The 17,894-nt window shown below is 32.2% G+C and overlaps 2 protein-coding genes across 2 annotated transcripts; both read right to left on the bottom strand.

The window, feature by feature from the left end:
• Positions 1-2,770: 2,770 nt before the first annotated feature.
• LOC133674840 (protein RGF1 INDUCIBLE TRANSCRIPTION FACTOR 1-like) lies at positions 2,771-4,494 on the bottom strand. The gene is made up of 4 exons (XM_062096115.1): positions 4,319-4,494; positions 3,930-4,175; positions 3,694-3,834; positions 2,771-3,221 (listed from the first exon to the last, which is right to left on the bottom strand). Exons 1-4 carry the CDS (start codon positions 4,319-4,321, stop codon positions 2,880-2,882), a joined length of 732 nt encoding a protein of 243 aa, XP_061952099.1. The 5' UTR covers positions 4,322-4,494; the 3' UTR covers positions 2,771-2,879.
• Positions 4,495-11,340: 6,846 nt separating this feature from the next.
• Positions 11,341-17,652, bottom strand: LOC133673697 (uncharacterized methyltransferase At2g41040, chloroplastic-like). Its single transcript, XM_062094561.1, has 8 exons — positions 17,275-17,652; positions 16,195-16,283; positions 15,968-16,108; positions 15,557-15,638; positions 15,080-15,273; positions 14,840-14,951; positions 13,432-13,536; positions 11,341-12,700 (listed from the first exon to the last, which is right to left on the bottom strand). The coding sequence occupies exons 1-8, from the start codon at positions 17,437-17,439 to the stop codon at positions 12,572-12,574; spliced, it is 1,017 nt and encodes a 338-aa protein (XP_061950545.1). The 5' UTR covers positions 17,440-17,652; the 3' UTR covers positions 11,341-12,571.
• Between the last annotated feature and the right edge of the window lie 242 nt (positions 17,653-17,894).

The raw sequence follows: 17,894 nt of genomic DNA, 5'->3' as shown, positions 1-17,894 counted from the left end.
ATATTTATTATTATCTCAAATACCTCTCAATCATTAAAAATGGTAACGAACAGATTTTTATACCTTCACCAGTGAAGAAACAAAATCCTTGTAAATACAACACTAATTAAGCCAGGAGATTTTCTGATGAACCAAAAAAATCTAGGCATAAGGATAACAAATATAGGCGAAGACAAATGTCTAAGCCATGATTTGAAGATGAACATTGAACATTAGGGATTAAAAAGAACAGGCTTGAGCCATCCACTTGAAAAAAACATCAAAGTAATATTTATGTGTTTTTTTTATAATTTTGATGTACTGATATAAAAAATAAAATCTAAAAAAATATTAATACATTTTAATTAAAAAGCACAATGCACTGCATTAACAAACACATTAACAAATATAAAAATAAAAGATTTTAAAATTTTTATTTATTTGCCATTGTTGAGTGGGCTTAGACATTGTCAAGACATTTCAACTAAGAAAGATCTAAATTCAGGTTTTCCTTTATCTGCCATATTCTTCCCTCCTCTAATTCTATCATTTTTATTTTTAAATGATGATTGTTTTGTGGGCTTAGTTTTAGAAGTCATGTTACTGGGCTAGCCTGAAATATAAATTGGGCCACCTACACGAAATATTTTATTTCATGAACCACCTCATGCCATCTCAGGCGAATAGCGATACCTTAATTCACATGTTTTCGGCAACAAAAGCCCGTGCTCTAGAGCCCAGTAAATACCCAGATATTGGGCCCATCATTTCTCGGCCTAATTTCGACTGTAGCCCACCACAAATTATCGGCCTACTCAGTTACCAAGAAAACCTCCTCTAGAATCCTCATCTGAGTTACTGCTTGTGGTGCCGTCATTGGGATAATCTATCTCACAAAGTTTTACAAACCACCAACAGTGAATTAACTTGCTCCAAGGTATCCCGATGCTTTGATTTGAGACTTCTTATTATTCCAAATTTGTTAAGACAATATACAATTAAATTTGATAGGTGAGTGTAAATATCCTAAAATTTTCAACTTTGATATATAAATTATCATTGTTCATGGAAAATTTATTTTTGGGTTTGAAACTGTGTTTGAATATATATATATATATATATATATATAAAAGACTTGAAAAAAATATCAAATTGATTTTTTTTATTGTTTTTTTTGGTTTTGATATATTAATATAAAAAATATTATTTTAATATATTTTAAAAATATATATATTTTTATAGAACACAGTGTATTAAAATAGCATTCAATTTTATTTATTTTTTACTATAACACCACTTGTCTAAAAAGGTGATATCATTGTCAGATTGAGCTGGCTACATGTAACTATAAGTCTCACTGAATTAATTTTTTTATCCCCCACGAAGTATAATGAATTTATAAGGGTTGTTTAAGATTGTGTTAATGGTTTTTTTTTTTAGAAATGTATTAAAAATTTATTTTTAATATTATTATATTAAAACAATAAAAAAAACATAATAAAATTAAATTTTTTTAAAATCAAACTTTTTAAAAACTCCGTGTTAGCAACACAATTTTAAATTGCCCCTTAATTTAATAGTGATTATTTATCTGATTTAAATTGTCAATAGGGGTAGAATTTGACCGGTCAAAAATAGTGGTTAAATCTCAAACCCCAGCACTCTCTCCGAGAAGAGACAGTACACTGTAGATGTAGACATATAATAGTCAAACGAATCCCTTCTCATCATGAGATGGTGCTAAAAATCTTATGGTTTTTAATGCCAATAAATCTTATTAATTTGGGATTTATTCTTCCATTTTAAATGCCAAGAATAACTTTAAGACCAAGTAAACTATATTCATACTTCTAAGCTTCATATTTCATCATAACATGGTTTTGAGTACTCTAGCCATGCATTAAGAGTATGAAAATACAAAAAAAAAAAAAAAAGATAATATAGGAGGATGAGGAATGTCTACAATTCTCAATTGCCAACAGCCATAAAGAAATTACGTTAATTTGCTTAATCGAAACCCACCCTTCTCCTTTTGTTGTCAAGAAACCAATTTGTCTTTGTCGGAGTTCGAGTATTTTTGCATGCAAAATCCATATATAGCTACTCCTTTTCCTTTTAGAAGGTGTATGAAATATATTATATGGTTGTTTTTTAAGTATTTTAAAAAATCATTGTTAATATCAACACACCAAAATAATTTTAAAACATCAAAAAAAATTAAAAAAACACTGTTTATATCGTGTTTCCAAACAGTCTCTTAATATATATTTGGTGTGGTTGAACATAGTTTTACTATTTTTTTTGAATATTTTTATATTTAAAATTAATTTTTTAGTGCTGATATAAAAAATATAATGTTAGTATTTTTTTAATATTTTTATATTTTAAATTAATTTTTTAATATTTTTAGAACATTTGATATGTTATATCAAATATATATTTTAAAAAATATAAAAAATATTATTTTAATATATTTAAAAATAATAAAAAAAACATTGTAAGACATAACCCTGCTATTCTCGTAAACAGAATCTTGAATTACCCGGTAAAAGCAAGTGTGTGTACCAATGCAAAGGAAATTAACAAATACATAAATGTACTGTATAATTCCCAGAGGTGTACAACAATAAAGTCCTCGGATTGATGGCTTGAATTATTAATATGAGCATAGAAAAAATAGAAAAATGTACAAAACCATAACTTGGAATTGGGAATCACGTGATGCCATTAAGACAAAACCCCCCGACCAAGTTATTAATTAACTCAAGTTGAAGAGTGAAGAGAGATGATGTGACTGTGAGAGAGAACACTTTGAATTTGAAGGTCGGTCAAAATATCCAAGTAAAACTAATTAATAATTATAGTAATAAATAAAAGTTTTTTTGGTTTAATTTGTTTTCCTAACATAGAGGAGATCGATGAGGGATGCCTTTTCTTCTACTCATGCTTGAAGCCATGTCCTCATCAGAAACCTTGCTCAATGATCTTGCACATACGTATAATCCACTCCTCTTCTTCCGTACAATCCCAGTGCTAGCGATGCTCATGTTTTCGGAACCCGATGAACTTGAAGACCAGCTCATCGGCTCATCGGAGTCCACAATTGTCGAGTGAGGCGTCTCATTGGTCATCTCATCATCTGCCATATCTTGAGGGATAAAGAAGTCAGGACCAAGAGTTAATGCGTTGCATCTCCTCAAGTATGGAGAAAGGTCCTTGTAATGTTTCAGCACAAAGTCCACCTGCAGAAAACATTGAAGGAAATCTTTCTGTTAAATATGATCATAGGATCGATCTTAAGAATGATGGTCATAATTAAGACACCCGTCCTAGAAGTAATCTGGCTAATTCAATACACAATTCTTGGTTTTCTTAATTGTGCATGATTCGAGTAAAATTCACTTGTATTGATGGTCTGATCGTTAATGATTTTTGCTTCTTTTCTGTTTTTACACATGAATTTATTTTTCTAAATATACGCACTTAGTTAGTTTAGTTAACATGTAAATTGATATCAAGACATAACGATTGAAATAAAAAGACAAAATGATTACAACAATTTCTTCCTTTTTTTGAAGGCGGTCCATGGAGATTTGATCATAATTGAGCGCAACTTTATCGTGATATGCTCTTTTGACTAAAAGGGTCGTAATTGCATGTGGAAAAAACTTTTAGTCACCCTTCTTGGAATTTAGCATGAAAATTGCTTTGTACCTTGCAGCCAAGAGAGCAATGGATAAAAGGTTCTTGAAGGCTTCTATCACAGGAAGTACAATAGTTTCCGGCCCCTTTGAATTGCCTGTTCTGAGCTCTCTTCTTGATAAACACCACTTTCGCACTATTGATGGTATAGGCCTATAATCAAAGCTAAGTTAATTAGCAAACTACAGACTGAATCTTGCTAGAGCAACATATGAAGCAAGAAGATTAAGATTGTTTAAGCCACTAACCTGAACATTTGAGCAATCAATCAGCTTTTCGAGGTCTTCCAGTCGGACAACATCATGATAAACATAACGACGAACTTGAAGAAGCCTATGGAAGCGATGGGATGGTATACAATGAGGGCAAATACTGATGCAACAATCCAAACAACACACGTTCTTTTCATTCTTCTTTGCAGCTTCATGATAAGAACACCCTGCAAAAAACTTCTGTGTGTAAAGAGCTCCCAACCATGCAGGCTTTTGAATTCCCTGAAAAACACCATGATCACAAATACCAACCAGAATTAAGCAAAAGAGACACTTAAAAATTCAACACATAAATCAAAACTCAAACAGAATTTTGCAATAGATATTGGCGATCAAGCGAGGGAAGGGAGAGTGAGTACACTCACCATGATCACAGAAAAAAAGAGAGAGATGATGAGCCCTCTTGAACTGTTATCAAGATAGTGGTGTAACAAGAGAGAGAGGGGAGAGAGAGATTAGGGTATGGAGATAAGAGTATTTATGGAGGTTCACAAGAGATGAACGGGTATATATTTATTCCCTTGAGAAAGAGGCATCATTTTGTCAACAGGGACGGCTTCTACTTATAACTGTGAATGTGAGCGTGTGTGTGTGTGTGAGCGTGTGTGTGTGAGAGAGAGAGAGAGAGAGAGCATTATTAAAGAGAAGAAGTCAGGTATGAGGAGAACGTGGGAGCTGTTTCTGTGTCTCCCTTTCTCTGCCACCTCCATAAACTATTTTTTTTTACTGATCTTCTTGGCTTAAGAGCTCTAATGCTAAACTTACCAAGCTCTTCTTGGAGCAGCTGCCCTAACATGTATATTTTTTGCCCATTTATTTCTTTATTAAATTATCAACATCTTTTAAATTAGTTGAGCTACATATTTGAATTTGGACTTGGAGATGGAGACGAGGGAGACGCTGCAATTTGTTTTAAGTATGTGCTTGTTACTGTGGTAGGTTATCAATATATGGGTTGCTTTGTTCATAAATGGTCATTTTAACGAGTTGTTAATAGCTAGCGATAATACGTAAGTGTTAGATATGTGATTGGAATCATAGTTATTAAAATCAGTACTTTCAAGAATTTTATGACTTTGAGTTAGATATATTTTAATTGGAATAAAAAAACATATATTTAGGTTTGTTTAATTATGTGATTAGATTTACTAATTGACCAAATTTAGTTGAATCAATACTATTTTTTTTTTAAAATAACATTGATTTATGCATGTTTAATTATATTATATGGTTGATTGACTTGATCAAATTCAATCAAAGTAATATCAAAATGTTTTTGAAAAAAAAACACAACAATATTATTTTGATACAAAATAATTAATCCAAGTTTATCTAGTTTTTTTTTTCGAGACAAATTTCAAGTCAAATCTATCAACTGTAAATAAAATATTGTTATTAATATTATCTAAAGATTCTTCTCCAAATTATTTTTACGAAAAATTTCAATCATATTCCATTCATTCAATGGATATGAGTTCTTAGAAAATTACTAATTTCCTAGCTTGCATTAGACTGTTGGGTTAGATAAAGTTTTTTAACGTAAAAAAACTGTTTAGAAATGAATTATTTAATATTATTATTAAATTTAATTTAATGGGTCATTTTTAAACTTTCATGATTTAATTCCTTATCTGATCAAAATTTAAAATTAACATGTATGTAATGTGACATAATCAATTTAATAGATTCAAAGATAATCTAAATAATTGAAAAAAAATGTTATTTGGTTTTAAAAGAATTTTAAGATGTTTTTTTTTAATGTTTAGATGACAACATATTAAATTGATCTAAATTAAAAAAATAAAAAAAATAAAAAAACTCAATCTTATATAATAGATGAATTTGGAAAAAATATTAAAAGAAGTTGAGATTATTCATGCAGATTATACAACGATAGTTTTTGGCAATAAACTATATATTCATTTATCAAATTATCAATGTAAGTATAAAATACGGTTAGAATCAAGGACCTTATTCCTTTTATATCTTATATAAATAATTAGTCGTCCAAAAGTTAATTAGTTGAAAGAACACAACATTAAAGTAGGATTCGCTATTAAATTGCACCTTTTCTTTACAACTTCATTTAGCCTTAAACATTGCCTTTTGTTCACATCACGTGTTTTTTTTTTTACATAATTTCTCTCATTCTCTCTGGTTTAAAATTAACTTCAAGAGCAAGCGAAGAACAAGCAGCTCGGTGGGAATATCAACAGCACAGATTAAATCATGACCGGAGCTTCTAGAGAAAATCTATTTATTACTTCCCCGTATCTGGTCGGTATTTACGGATTTAACATCACAGTATCAATTGGACTTTGAACAGACACGTACGAGGAAACTCGGTTTCATGGGAATCAGACGTGGCAACATTAATCAACCAACTGCTCCACTAAAGAGTAAAGAGCCAGGAGCTGTGCTTTGAACGATGATGTGTGCTCTTGTGACGAACATTAGACAGACAAACACCACTCATTAAGCACTTGTTAGTAAGATTTATTAGCCCTTTTACTAATTTTGAGGGAACTTTTCTTGTCTTTAGGCTCTGGCCAAGAGCTGATCTTGGTTTTTGCCATTCTTTATTTATTTATTTTTTCTTTCCTTTAGCCCTTTTTTATTTCATGCCTAGAGAGACCATGACACTTCTTTTGGTAAAATATTTTACTCAAAAACAGGAAGAAGGATCGAAAATTTATGTTTTTGGTATTGTGATGTATGGTGTTTTTTAAAAATATTTTTTAATTAAAAATATATTAAAATAATATTTTTTTTCATATTTTCTTCTAACATCATCACATTAAAAATATCAAAAACAAAACCTAAAAAAAGGGTTAAGAATAACAATAATATATGGCACTTCATTCGGTCATGCATTGACCAATATACTGTATTAATTGTATATTTGCTTACTTGCATTTTACACTTAGACCTGCTAGAATTCTAGATTAGCATGGCTGTAGGAGATCAATCTCTTGTATAAAGCTATGTTTCCTATTTTTTAATAAATACTCATTCAAAGGCAAATAATATTTCTCAGAGCAAGGACGATACCTTAGCTCTATGCCCGATTTCATTTTGCCTTTTATTGCTTGTTATCTCCTGTTATTATGGCAAATGAGAAACTTTCGATCGAGTGCAGCCCAGCCTGGTGCTGCCAACCTATGCTTTCTTCACCATTCCGATCATCAACGAATGATGCTTGTTTTTAGGCCCCCCGGCATGGATAATTATTTGACATGATGATTTCTTTGAAAGATAAATCCAAGCTTGGTTTCATAGACCACAATGTCGTCCGCCGCAACCAAACCAAACGATAAACAAAAACGCGTTATGAGTTGTATTATTTCCAAAAAAAAAAAAAAAAGTTTAAAGAAATATCTTGTCATTGTTCAACGTGTTTTTAAGGAAGAAAAATAAAATTCAAACGTGCAGAGAGATTAATTTGATGACAAGTTAAAAAACCATGTGGACAACTGAAAAAATAGTTTAATTAAATTTTTTTAAGATAATATAACATGATTTTTTTTAATATTAAAATAATAATATATCAGACTGACTTGAATTAACTTAAATTAAAATATAAAATTCGTGACTCGAGTAATGAAATTATGATAATCTCATAGAAAGCAGTTCAAAAAACATATTGAAACTTAATCCTCAGTTAATCCAACATAGACGAATTAAATTGAAAATAATAAATTAAAAAAGAACAAAAAAAACTTGAATTAACTAGGATTAACTTGTTAAACCGGGATCATAAAACCATGATATCCCAATAAAAAGTAAATCAAAATAAATTATGAAACTTAATTCTCAATCAATCCAACATTGAATGATAGAATTGAAAAAATATCAATAAAAAAAACCAGAGTCAACCTAGTTTAACATGCTAAACTTGAGTTCTGAAACTGAGATAACCTCATAAAAATCAAACCGAAATAAATTATGAAGTTTAATTGCTAATAAACCTAAATGGTGAATGATGAAATTAAAAAAAATAATTACAAAAAAAGACCCTATAAAAACCCCGAGTCAACCGGGTTAATCTGTAAAACTTGTGACCCGGATCATGAGATTAGAATAATCACATTAAAAAATAATAATAAATTGTGAAGCTCAATCTTTCAATAAATCTAATATTAAAAAAAAAGAGTAAAAAAAACACTATTATTCTAATGAATAATACTTTATGAGAAGAAGAATAATATGATTTTTCCTACTCAATTAGTTTTTGTTAATGAATCATTTTCTTTTAATTTACAATCAACATAATTAGATTATTGAATTAAAATTTATATATATGTATATAAAGTAAAGATTTCAAATTCAAAATCTCTCGAAATTAAGGAGGAGCACTTGAGCTATAATTTAAAAACAATCCATAATGTAATCTAAGTATTTAAACAATAACAAATCTCGAGGCGATTCGTGTAATTTATCCAGAAACAAAGTTGTTTAGGCTACTGTATTTTTGTTCTTTACAGAAAGGGAGTCGAATCTGAACATTATTAGAAGGAATCAAGGTCGGCAACATTTGAATTCAACATACTGGCCAGCGATCATTTTCCATGCATGAACCATGAATCGTTTTTATGATTTCCTTACTGCAAAGTCTTCCCTGGTGATACACATGGCATAATTTCAAGCTTGACATGTCCCTTAACTAGAAATATCTGCTCTTTTCTATGCTGCCTGCAGTCCACAGAAAATGTGTATGAGCATGACTCCATGTATAAAAAGATCCAATCTTCGCTGCATAAATGGCGGTGGCCGAAATATTTTCCCCGGCGACTTGTTGGATAATATTCTTAATTCCCACTGCCTCACAAAGGCTGCAAGCACAAAGCACACGAATTGGTTAATTCCATTTTATTTTTAGAATTGTGTGTTTTTTCTTCTACTTGAAACTTGGTAAAGGTCTCCGAGTAGATATTCTTTGCAACTTGCTAGAGGAAATCTGCTTGGGTACATGAACTTTGTTCTCTAGCAGAGAGATTTTCCATTAGTGCTGGTTTTGGTTTTGCAATTCACTATAAATCACAACTGATTATATACGTATTATTAAAAAGAAGTTAAATCATTAAGTTGTTAACAATTTTTCAATTAGCAACGACAAACGATCATGTTTACTGGAAAGTCCAGCACCTGCCCTAGCAAGTGTGAGATTATGAAATATCTAGGTGGTGGCCTAGTGGTAAGAGTTTGGGACTAAGGGGTTTGCTTCCTCTTAGGTCTCAGGTTCAAAACTTGTGGCTGCTCATACGATGGTCACTGGAGGCTTATATGGTCGTTAACTTCAGGACCCGTGGGATTAGTCGAGGTGCGCGCAAGCTGGCCCGGACACCCACGATAATAATAAAAAAAAAGTGTGAGATTATGAACGGTGGATACTGGGGTACATTTTCATTTAATTTTTATATGTAGTTCATTCTTGTTTTTTTGTTTTTTTTTGTTTAATTTTATTTCTTAATATTTAATTTTATTTAATTTTTTTATTCAATTTTATTCTTCATTCTTTTGATTATTATTTTTATTATTTTCTTAAATTATTGTATTTTTAAATTTAATTTCTAGTTGTGTTTCTTTTATTTAATTTTCATGCCATATTTGATCCTTATTATTTGATTGATACTTGTTTCATTTTTCAACTTTTGATGATTAAGAATTTTGCTTCATTATTTTTATATCATATTTGATTTTCATATCTCTAATTGCTAGTTAGTTAAGAAATCTAGGTTGACTAGGATATTTTTATATTTTTTAATTTTTTTTATTTGATATTAGATTGTTAAGTATTTAACTTTGTGATTTTTTCTACTTTCCTTTCAATGGGGTTATCCTAGGTCATAAATGAGTTAAGTTAACCTAAGTTTACTTAAGGTTTTTTTTTTTATTGACTTAACTTTGGTTTTTTTTTTTCTAGTTTTTTTTTTAATTTAGACTATGTTTTGTTTGCCGGTGGTTTCCGGAAAATCAATTTCTAAACTTTCATGTGTTTGTTTGCCATTAGAAAAGTTGATCAACGGAAAACACTTTCCAGTTAAAGAAAAAATTGGCTTCGAAAATACTTTCCAGAAGTTGTGAAAAAATTAAACATGTCATATTATTTACTGATTATATAAAATTTGGTCCTCAAACTTTTGATTTATATATATATATATATTTGTTTTGAATATTTGTTTTTCAATTTCATTCATTAGAATTTAATTTTTATATTAATTTTGGTCCTAATTGTTATTTTCTTTTTCCTTTTGTCATTTTTTAATTGAAAATTTTTATCTATCAATTTTGGTTCTCATTCTTTTGATTGTTACTTATGTTATTTGAAATAATTTATAAAATGTTAATTATTATTATTTTAATTTCTTCATCTTTCAATTTTTTTTATTTTTAGATTTGATCTCTATTATTTTGATTATTATTTATTTTATTTGAGATAATTTATGAAATATATTTTTTTTCAATTTCATTCTCATTCAACTTTTTAATTTGGAAGATTTGTTCTTCATTATTTTAATAAACTTGAAAAAAATAAAACATTAAGAAGTTATTTTTCAACTCATTTTCCATGATATAACTAAATACTGGAAAATATTTTCTAACTTATTTTCTATTATACTACCAAATATCAGAAAATAATTCACTTTCTCAGAATTCTTTTTCCAAAAAGAAACTACTTTTCAGCAAACAAATAAGACCTTAATCTCTTTTTTTTTTATCTCATATCGCATGTCGCAGGTTAATCAAGGTAACCCAGATTGATTCAATTTGTTTTTTCAATATTTTTTTAATTTCATTATTTGATATTAGATTATTGGGTTTTGAACTTTGTGATTTTTTCCGCTTTCCTTTCTGTTGAGTTAATACAGTTTTTTCTCAATGCTTTTTTATTTAACTTTGGTTTATTTTTTAGGTTTTTTTTTAAATTATCCTGATTTTATATTGCAGGTCACGTGTTAATTGAGTTAACTTCAATTAACTCGGATTTTTTTTATATATATATTTTTTAAAAATTGATTTTTTAATGTTGATTTAAATATGCTAAAGTTGCTAATTAATGTTGATAAAGTTTATGAAGCCTTCAAATAGTGACAACAAAAAATATGCACAATTCAATAGGAAATGTGATGCACGATATCATCTTAAACCATTTGCCCCTGTACCTTTCCTCTTTTCAAATTACCCAGGAAAAAAATATTTTGAATTCAAGAAACAGCTAAAAGCAACCCCATTAATCTTCATTATTCTCCTGTAATCATAATTAAGAGTTGCAGTAAGACAATGCACGTGGCAAATAATAATCAAATCAATTAGCAAAACCAGTCTCCATTTCTTCCTTCAGAAAAAAAAAGCTAATTTTATTAAAAGACTTTTTTTCGAAATTATTTGGAAAAAATCCCATCCATTGCTGAGTGAGCTTTTCCGATTGGATTAACATTATTCTAAAGAAAAAAACGAAGACAAATAAGAATTTGCAGAAAAAATTATAAAAAAAATAAAAGAAAGGTAAAGGGTGACCGACCCCACGTGCCATGGAAAGCAAAATGGGATTGCAGGAGGAAAGAAGGTCACGTGCAAGGGATCCAATGTCCTCACTTTGAAAAATAAACCAAATTAAACCCTAAGAGGTCTCCTTGTTCTTGGACTGATCAAATATTCCTCTCTTATTTTTCTTGTCCAGCTGTGCATCTTGTTGGATGGTCAAAGGTCAAGGATCCAGACGTGAACAGGGTTTGTAATGATGGGTTCCTTTAGGGCAAACAGTGTAGTAGAACTGTAGAAGAACATACAGAAAGCTGGTCAGCTTGTGAGCCGCACGAGGGGCTCTCTCTGCCCATATTTGATACTTCAGAGACACACTTTGCCCTGCTACAAAGGGTTTCTTTATTGGCTCAGCCACATCCCCGGGGGCTATTATATTTGCTTTGCCCAAATCCTCGAGGACTCGTCATGTGCAAAGCCTCGCCACCAGATCCTGACTTATCATTTAATAAACTCACATCATGCGGGTTCATGAGCCCTGTCTGTATAGATTATAGGTCACAGATATCAGTCCAAAACCATGAGTCCGTTTGAGTCACAAGATTTGTGATGCAGGACGATACTGATGCATAACAGTTGACATGAAATGTCTAGCATATTGTTCACAGAGCACCTAGACAAGTCCAATCCCAGCAAGAAGTTTGGACAGATTAAACAGACTTCATGACAAAAACAAGTATGAATTTTATCTAATCATCAGATAAAGCTGAAAGCTAAGAATTTATTAGCGCATTCTACAGACTCGGTGCTAGTAGTGTATGCTTGTGGACTATCCCAGAAGCATTGCTTTCAGATCACTCCCAGCAAAATCTACAAATAGAAAGGCTAGCCCCCTGGGATTAGTGACACTGCTGAAGTTCAAAGTAGGGGTTGAATCATTATATATATAAACCAGACATTTAATATGGACTTCTTTTTATTAACACTGGCACTTTGCAACTCCCCAGGTTATCACCTTTTAGGTCTTGTTTATTTAAAATTTCTATACAATTGGAATATCTTATATACCAAACCAGCAACGGATATGTCAATGTCAAGTCCAGGGAGAATTGTGTCTAAATGAACTAAACCTTGCTTCATGGCTTCTCAGCAGAGAACATTATGAACGTTTGCTGAACTTTCTTTGAGTAGTTCGTAAGACCACATGTTGAGCACAAGTCTTCAATTTCCTCCTCTGTGAAGAAGTTATAGTTCCGCGAAATCCTCTGCCAGACACATGAAGATCTTTAGATCCAATTGTAGCATATAACATTGGTGAGTGTAGATGGAATTACCCTGCAATTCTCTGGCTGTGCAAACTGCAGCCAGTTTGGATGGAGTTCCACCCTCACAAGGACCTATCATTACTATGAACCTAATTTCCAAGGAATGGGGAAGTGCAATTTTCTCTGTTGTATGTTGAGCTAACACATCACCTATTAATTTACATGTAACTCAAAGAAGCAAGCATTCCAAGAATAGCATAATGTTAAGATTAAAAACTAGCAGACCCAAACCATACTAGTTTAAGACTTCTGTTAATATAAATTAATGATAAATGAAGTCTTCATGACAAATGTGCACAAATCTCCATGAAATGTGTTACGATATGATTGAAATGTGAACCTTTTGTGGTGTGGAAATCAACAAACAAATCTGGGTAAGTTTCACTTAACCCGAAATTTGTAGAAACTTGAAAACACTAGTACTTCATTGCTTTACTGCTTCCTTTGCTATATTCACAAACTAATTTCAATTTGGACAGTTACTTTCACCGTTGCCAGCTTGGGTTAGAGCAATTCTGAATAACTAACAATTAAATATACAAAGTACAAACACATGAGCACATAAAATCAAAAGCCAAAAGGAAGTATCCCTAGGCATAGTAATTAATCCTCCCAGCTATTATCACTCTATGACTATGATCTGATCAAATGAAGGAAAAAAAGCTTATTACCTCTCGGAAAGGTCGTTCTATCCGGGGAGTGGTTGAGCTATATCGAAGAAAAGTGGTTCCGACAAAAACTCCACCACTTCGCAATACACGACAAATTTCAGCAACCTGACATTATTAGATACGTCACTAGTTGAACAGCAGGTTCATAAAATAATTCTACATACAGTCAAATGATGAGAAAGCACTTAAAACACACATAAACACAGAACTTGGTAGAAGGATTTATGATGTGTACTTCTCAGGACAAGACGCCACGGAACCTACTTGCTGATGACATAACAAACCACCTCTACACAATTTCCCAAAACATAGCCAGTGAACCAAGATAATTGCTGGATTTGATCAAAGCAATGCAAATGTTTTGCATATAATTTGATATCTTGTGCTGTAGGCACTGCCTTGCCACCGGTAGAACGTTGTTATCAGTTCCATGAGACCAAAGTGCAGAGCTACATGATGGGCACCTAAGGTAGTTGACTTTGTCATACTATAGATACAAGTATTATGTGCACAAACCCACAAATATAAACGCCTTATGTATTAAGATTGGAGGCTGACTACTGTTGTCTGACACTATCTAGTAGATTCTGAAACAAAAGGTGATAACTTACATATTCAGCAAGTTATAATGTTTTTCATTTGCAATCTGTGTGTTGTGTGTTTTCAGTGGCAGCAGTAATTGTTAGGGAAAATATCTGTAATAGAGATCTCAAGCATCCTGAGGTCTAGAGAAGGTGTCCTTTACTTCAGCTCTTTGCAAGGCAAAAGCCACGGCTACAATCTTTCCTTTTTTTAACTCTTATCCTGGAGACTCAATCTACTCAGTGTTCCATGCCTCTTTACACCTAGTTTTGGTAGGTTATGACTTGAAACCCTTTTCAAGTATGGTCAAGTAAGAAGTGGCGTATTGAACTTGATATTCTTTTTGCTTCCTCTTTTGGAGCAATGAAGCACATTAAACTACTGATTTCCTGAACCCTGATAAAGTTTCAATCCAAAGATAGGAAAAGAAGTCCTCGATGGTTTAGACGTGACAGGAATTGACCACATCACAATCAAGCTTGTAGCTTGTAAAGGACTAGTTTTAAGCATTGTATTACTCATCCTCTCGTCAATCCCACATCATGAGGTTAGAATTTTCTTTAACTCACAGCATATAATAACATGGTGTGTTACACGTCAATGGCCAATGCATAAGAGATGGCACTAAGAGAGTAGCATGAGGGACAAGATCAAGCCAGGATCAGGATAAGGACATCAAAGTCACAAATCATGATAGACAAAAGATTGCAGTGCCTTTTCCAAATTCAAGTGGAATTTGGATCTTGCAAACCAGACTGGACTGGTATATCTGGAAGTTTATGCCATCAAATCCACAAAAGAAATAAATGTAAGAAAGATCACTTACAGCATTGGAAGGAGATGGCCAGCAATGCATGGCAGCACCAGCATGAACAGCATCAACTGAACCCGATGCAAATGGAAGTCTTGAAACATCGGCCCTGACAAGACCAAGATTTCTGCACATTCTCCAGCAAAAGAAATTGTCAATCCTCGTTTCAAATTGAAATATAGTTATGAAATTATAATTACTCTCACATAGCAGCTATTGTAACTTTGAGACTCAAGTCAGGCAAAAGAAGCTTACGTTGTTGAGATAGTATCGTCTTGCTTGATGTAATCATAGCACTGACGAAGCATGTTTTCAGAGAAATCAAGTGCAATAACTTTTGAATATGCTCCAGATTTGGCAAATTTTCTAGAAAACAGGCCACTGCCACAGCTTACATCTACTAGAAGACCCCCTCCGGCAGGTTTGAAGTACTCCTGAGCCATTTCAAACTGCATTAGAGAAACCATCACAAAGTCAAGTTCATGTTTTCAAATTCAGTAGCAGTTTCAAAAGAGGAGAAGAATGAGAATGATATTAATTACTCCCATTTTCGGAGATGCCAATGCCATTTCATGGGATATTTCAATGTTCCAAGTTACCAAGTTGCAGAGAAAGATTTCATATAACCATAAGTAATATTTGCTCAAACTAATCTTTTGAGATAAGCTTAATTAAACTTTCATGCCTAACTGGTGTATTTGAATTCCTAGAAACAAACCAAGGAACACAAACCTCTTCATCAGGACCAGGAAATCCACTTTGATTAAAGCTTTGGCGCCAACCTCGTTCATACAAGAATGAAACAAGTGGACTCCTGAGAAGATGAAAGTAACTGACATGAGCATGACCATTTCCTCAAACAATTCATGAGTTTTACTATAAAATCTGATTCCGATTTACAAAATGCATTCCATTGTTCTTTATTCCTTCTTAAGTCAAAACCAAAATTGGGTACCCCATCTAATTAACAGTAACAGATCCATAAAATGCTACATAGGCGTGGGATGGACATTAATTCAAGGTTGAAAGGCCTGTAAGCTTATGCATGCGCAGTAATGCTCAAATTTGAATTGATCAAGTACATCATGGATGCATCAATATACTGAGCATGATTATGTGGCATCATCACCACCAAATGTATACCGGAATAGCTCGGTCCTAACTGGATTGATTTCAGTGTAATCCTTCATTCCAGCAGTAATTGTAAGATCCAGATAGTTGTCTTTGCTAGAATATGTTTTGGTGCATTTTTTACACTTGAAACTGGACCGATATATTGCAGGCCTGCAGGTTTTGCAGTTATTACCATATCAGACAATTCGAAACAAAAAGAAGAAAAGGCTTTTATACCATCATGTGACCCAACTTACAAGTTAAAACCTGGAGGACCTTTTCTTATTAGAGGTTCATAACATACTGGACAAGCAAATATTGCTTGATTCTTCTGTGTGCTTAACTCCTGAAAGATTAAATTCTTGTCAAATCCAATATACAACAACGGGAGGAAACATATGTAGCAATAGGAGGAGCATTATCTTAACATAGTTATGAATAAACAGAAAAGTTTTGAATTGTTGCCAGCAAACAACTCTGCTTAAGCCACAGAACTAAAAAAACAGCAGCTTTAAGCAAGTTACTCCCTTGCTATTGCACCGCCACCTAAAATCATTACTCCTCAGATTTAATATAAATAAATGAATGCGTGCTGAACGATGAACCTAAAAGCCACCGGTTAAAATTTATTCGAAAACAAGCCGGCATCAATATTAGCTTGAGAATTTGTGCACAAAATAGAATAACTAATCAATTCTCCTTCTTCTGTCTAACCTCCACTAAAACAGAAATGAAAGCCACCCTGCGTTAGTGAAAGTATGAGGAGTCAAGACAACTTTTGGTGTCAAATGTGACCACTCAATACTGTATATGCTATAAAAAAAATCCATCAAACACTGAACACTGCCCCTTAATTTTTTCTTTCATTTAACTCAATCTATTGAGCTAGTTCCATAAAGTTTAGCCATTTAGGTCCTAATAGAGAAATTTTACATTCAAAATTCAAAACTTTCTCAGTAACCAAACAAGCATTCCTATTTTCCCAGACAAAATGCCAGATTCAACTAAAACCTTTTTAAACAACCCATTTTATTCCTTATGACATTCTCATCGCCTCAATTAATGAATAAAAAACAACCCAGAATAAGAAAGGAAAAAAAAGACATTTGACAATACAAATTCTCTCAGAAACCAAACAAGAACAACCCCTTTACCAGTACTTCACTGTCATATCTCAAAAGCGTTAAAAAAACTATGATAAAATACTCCAATTCAAGAAAAACTTGTAGTGGCAATGGTAATTTAGTAGTAAAAAAAAACTGAAAGCAATGGAATGTATAACCCAGAAAAAAGAAGAAAAAAAGTGAAAAGAGAGAAAGTAGAGATGAAGGTGTTACCGGTTCAAGAGCGACAGCTGAAGTGGCGCGAATTGTAGAGGGAAACCGGAGGGAGGTGAAACGAAGACGAGAGGGAGAGAATCGTGAATTATGAGAAAGATGAGGATATTTCAGAGATATAGATTGGTGAAGAGGGTGATGAAGAGCATTGGAAGCCATTGCCATGAGAGATTTGAATACGTTTCAAAAAATTTCTCACCTTTTTCCTTTCTTGCGTGCGTGGTTTCTTGTGTGGAGGCAAAGACATGAGGGAGGGAAGTCTTCCTTGTTCAAATTCTTGTGGAGATGGTGGGGACAATTTTAGTTTAAGTGGACCTCTCAAATAATTATATTATTATTAGTGATACTTTTTTTTTTTTTTTTATCGTCTATCAAAACATCCAAACAATATACATGGTTGATTTAATAATTTGTTGGAAGCAGAGAAAGCTCTTGCTGAAGGTTTCAATTGTGAATGACATGAACCTTTTAGTAAATATTTTATCACTAATCTAAACTTAGTTAGCAATTAAGGCTGATAATCTAGCATATCGGGATGGGTTTATCTACCAAATTCCAACAAAAAAGAGCCAAGACTTCTGTGTTTGATCCTGTAAACACTAAGCAAAGGCCGATGCCAT

Source organism: Populus nigra, chromosome 15, assembly GCF_951802175.1.
Source record: "Populus nigra chromosome 15, ddPopNigr1.1, whole genome shotgun sequence".
In the NCBI taxonomy this organism is placed as follows: domain Eukaryota; kingdom Viridiplantae; phylum Streptophyta; class Magnoliopsida; order Malpighiales; family Salicaceae; genus Populus; species Populus nigra.
Note: the sequence above shows the minus strand (reverse complement) of the source record. Positions and strands in the feature narration are given on the sequence as shown.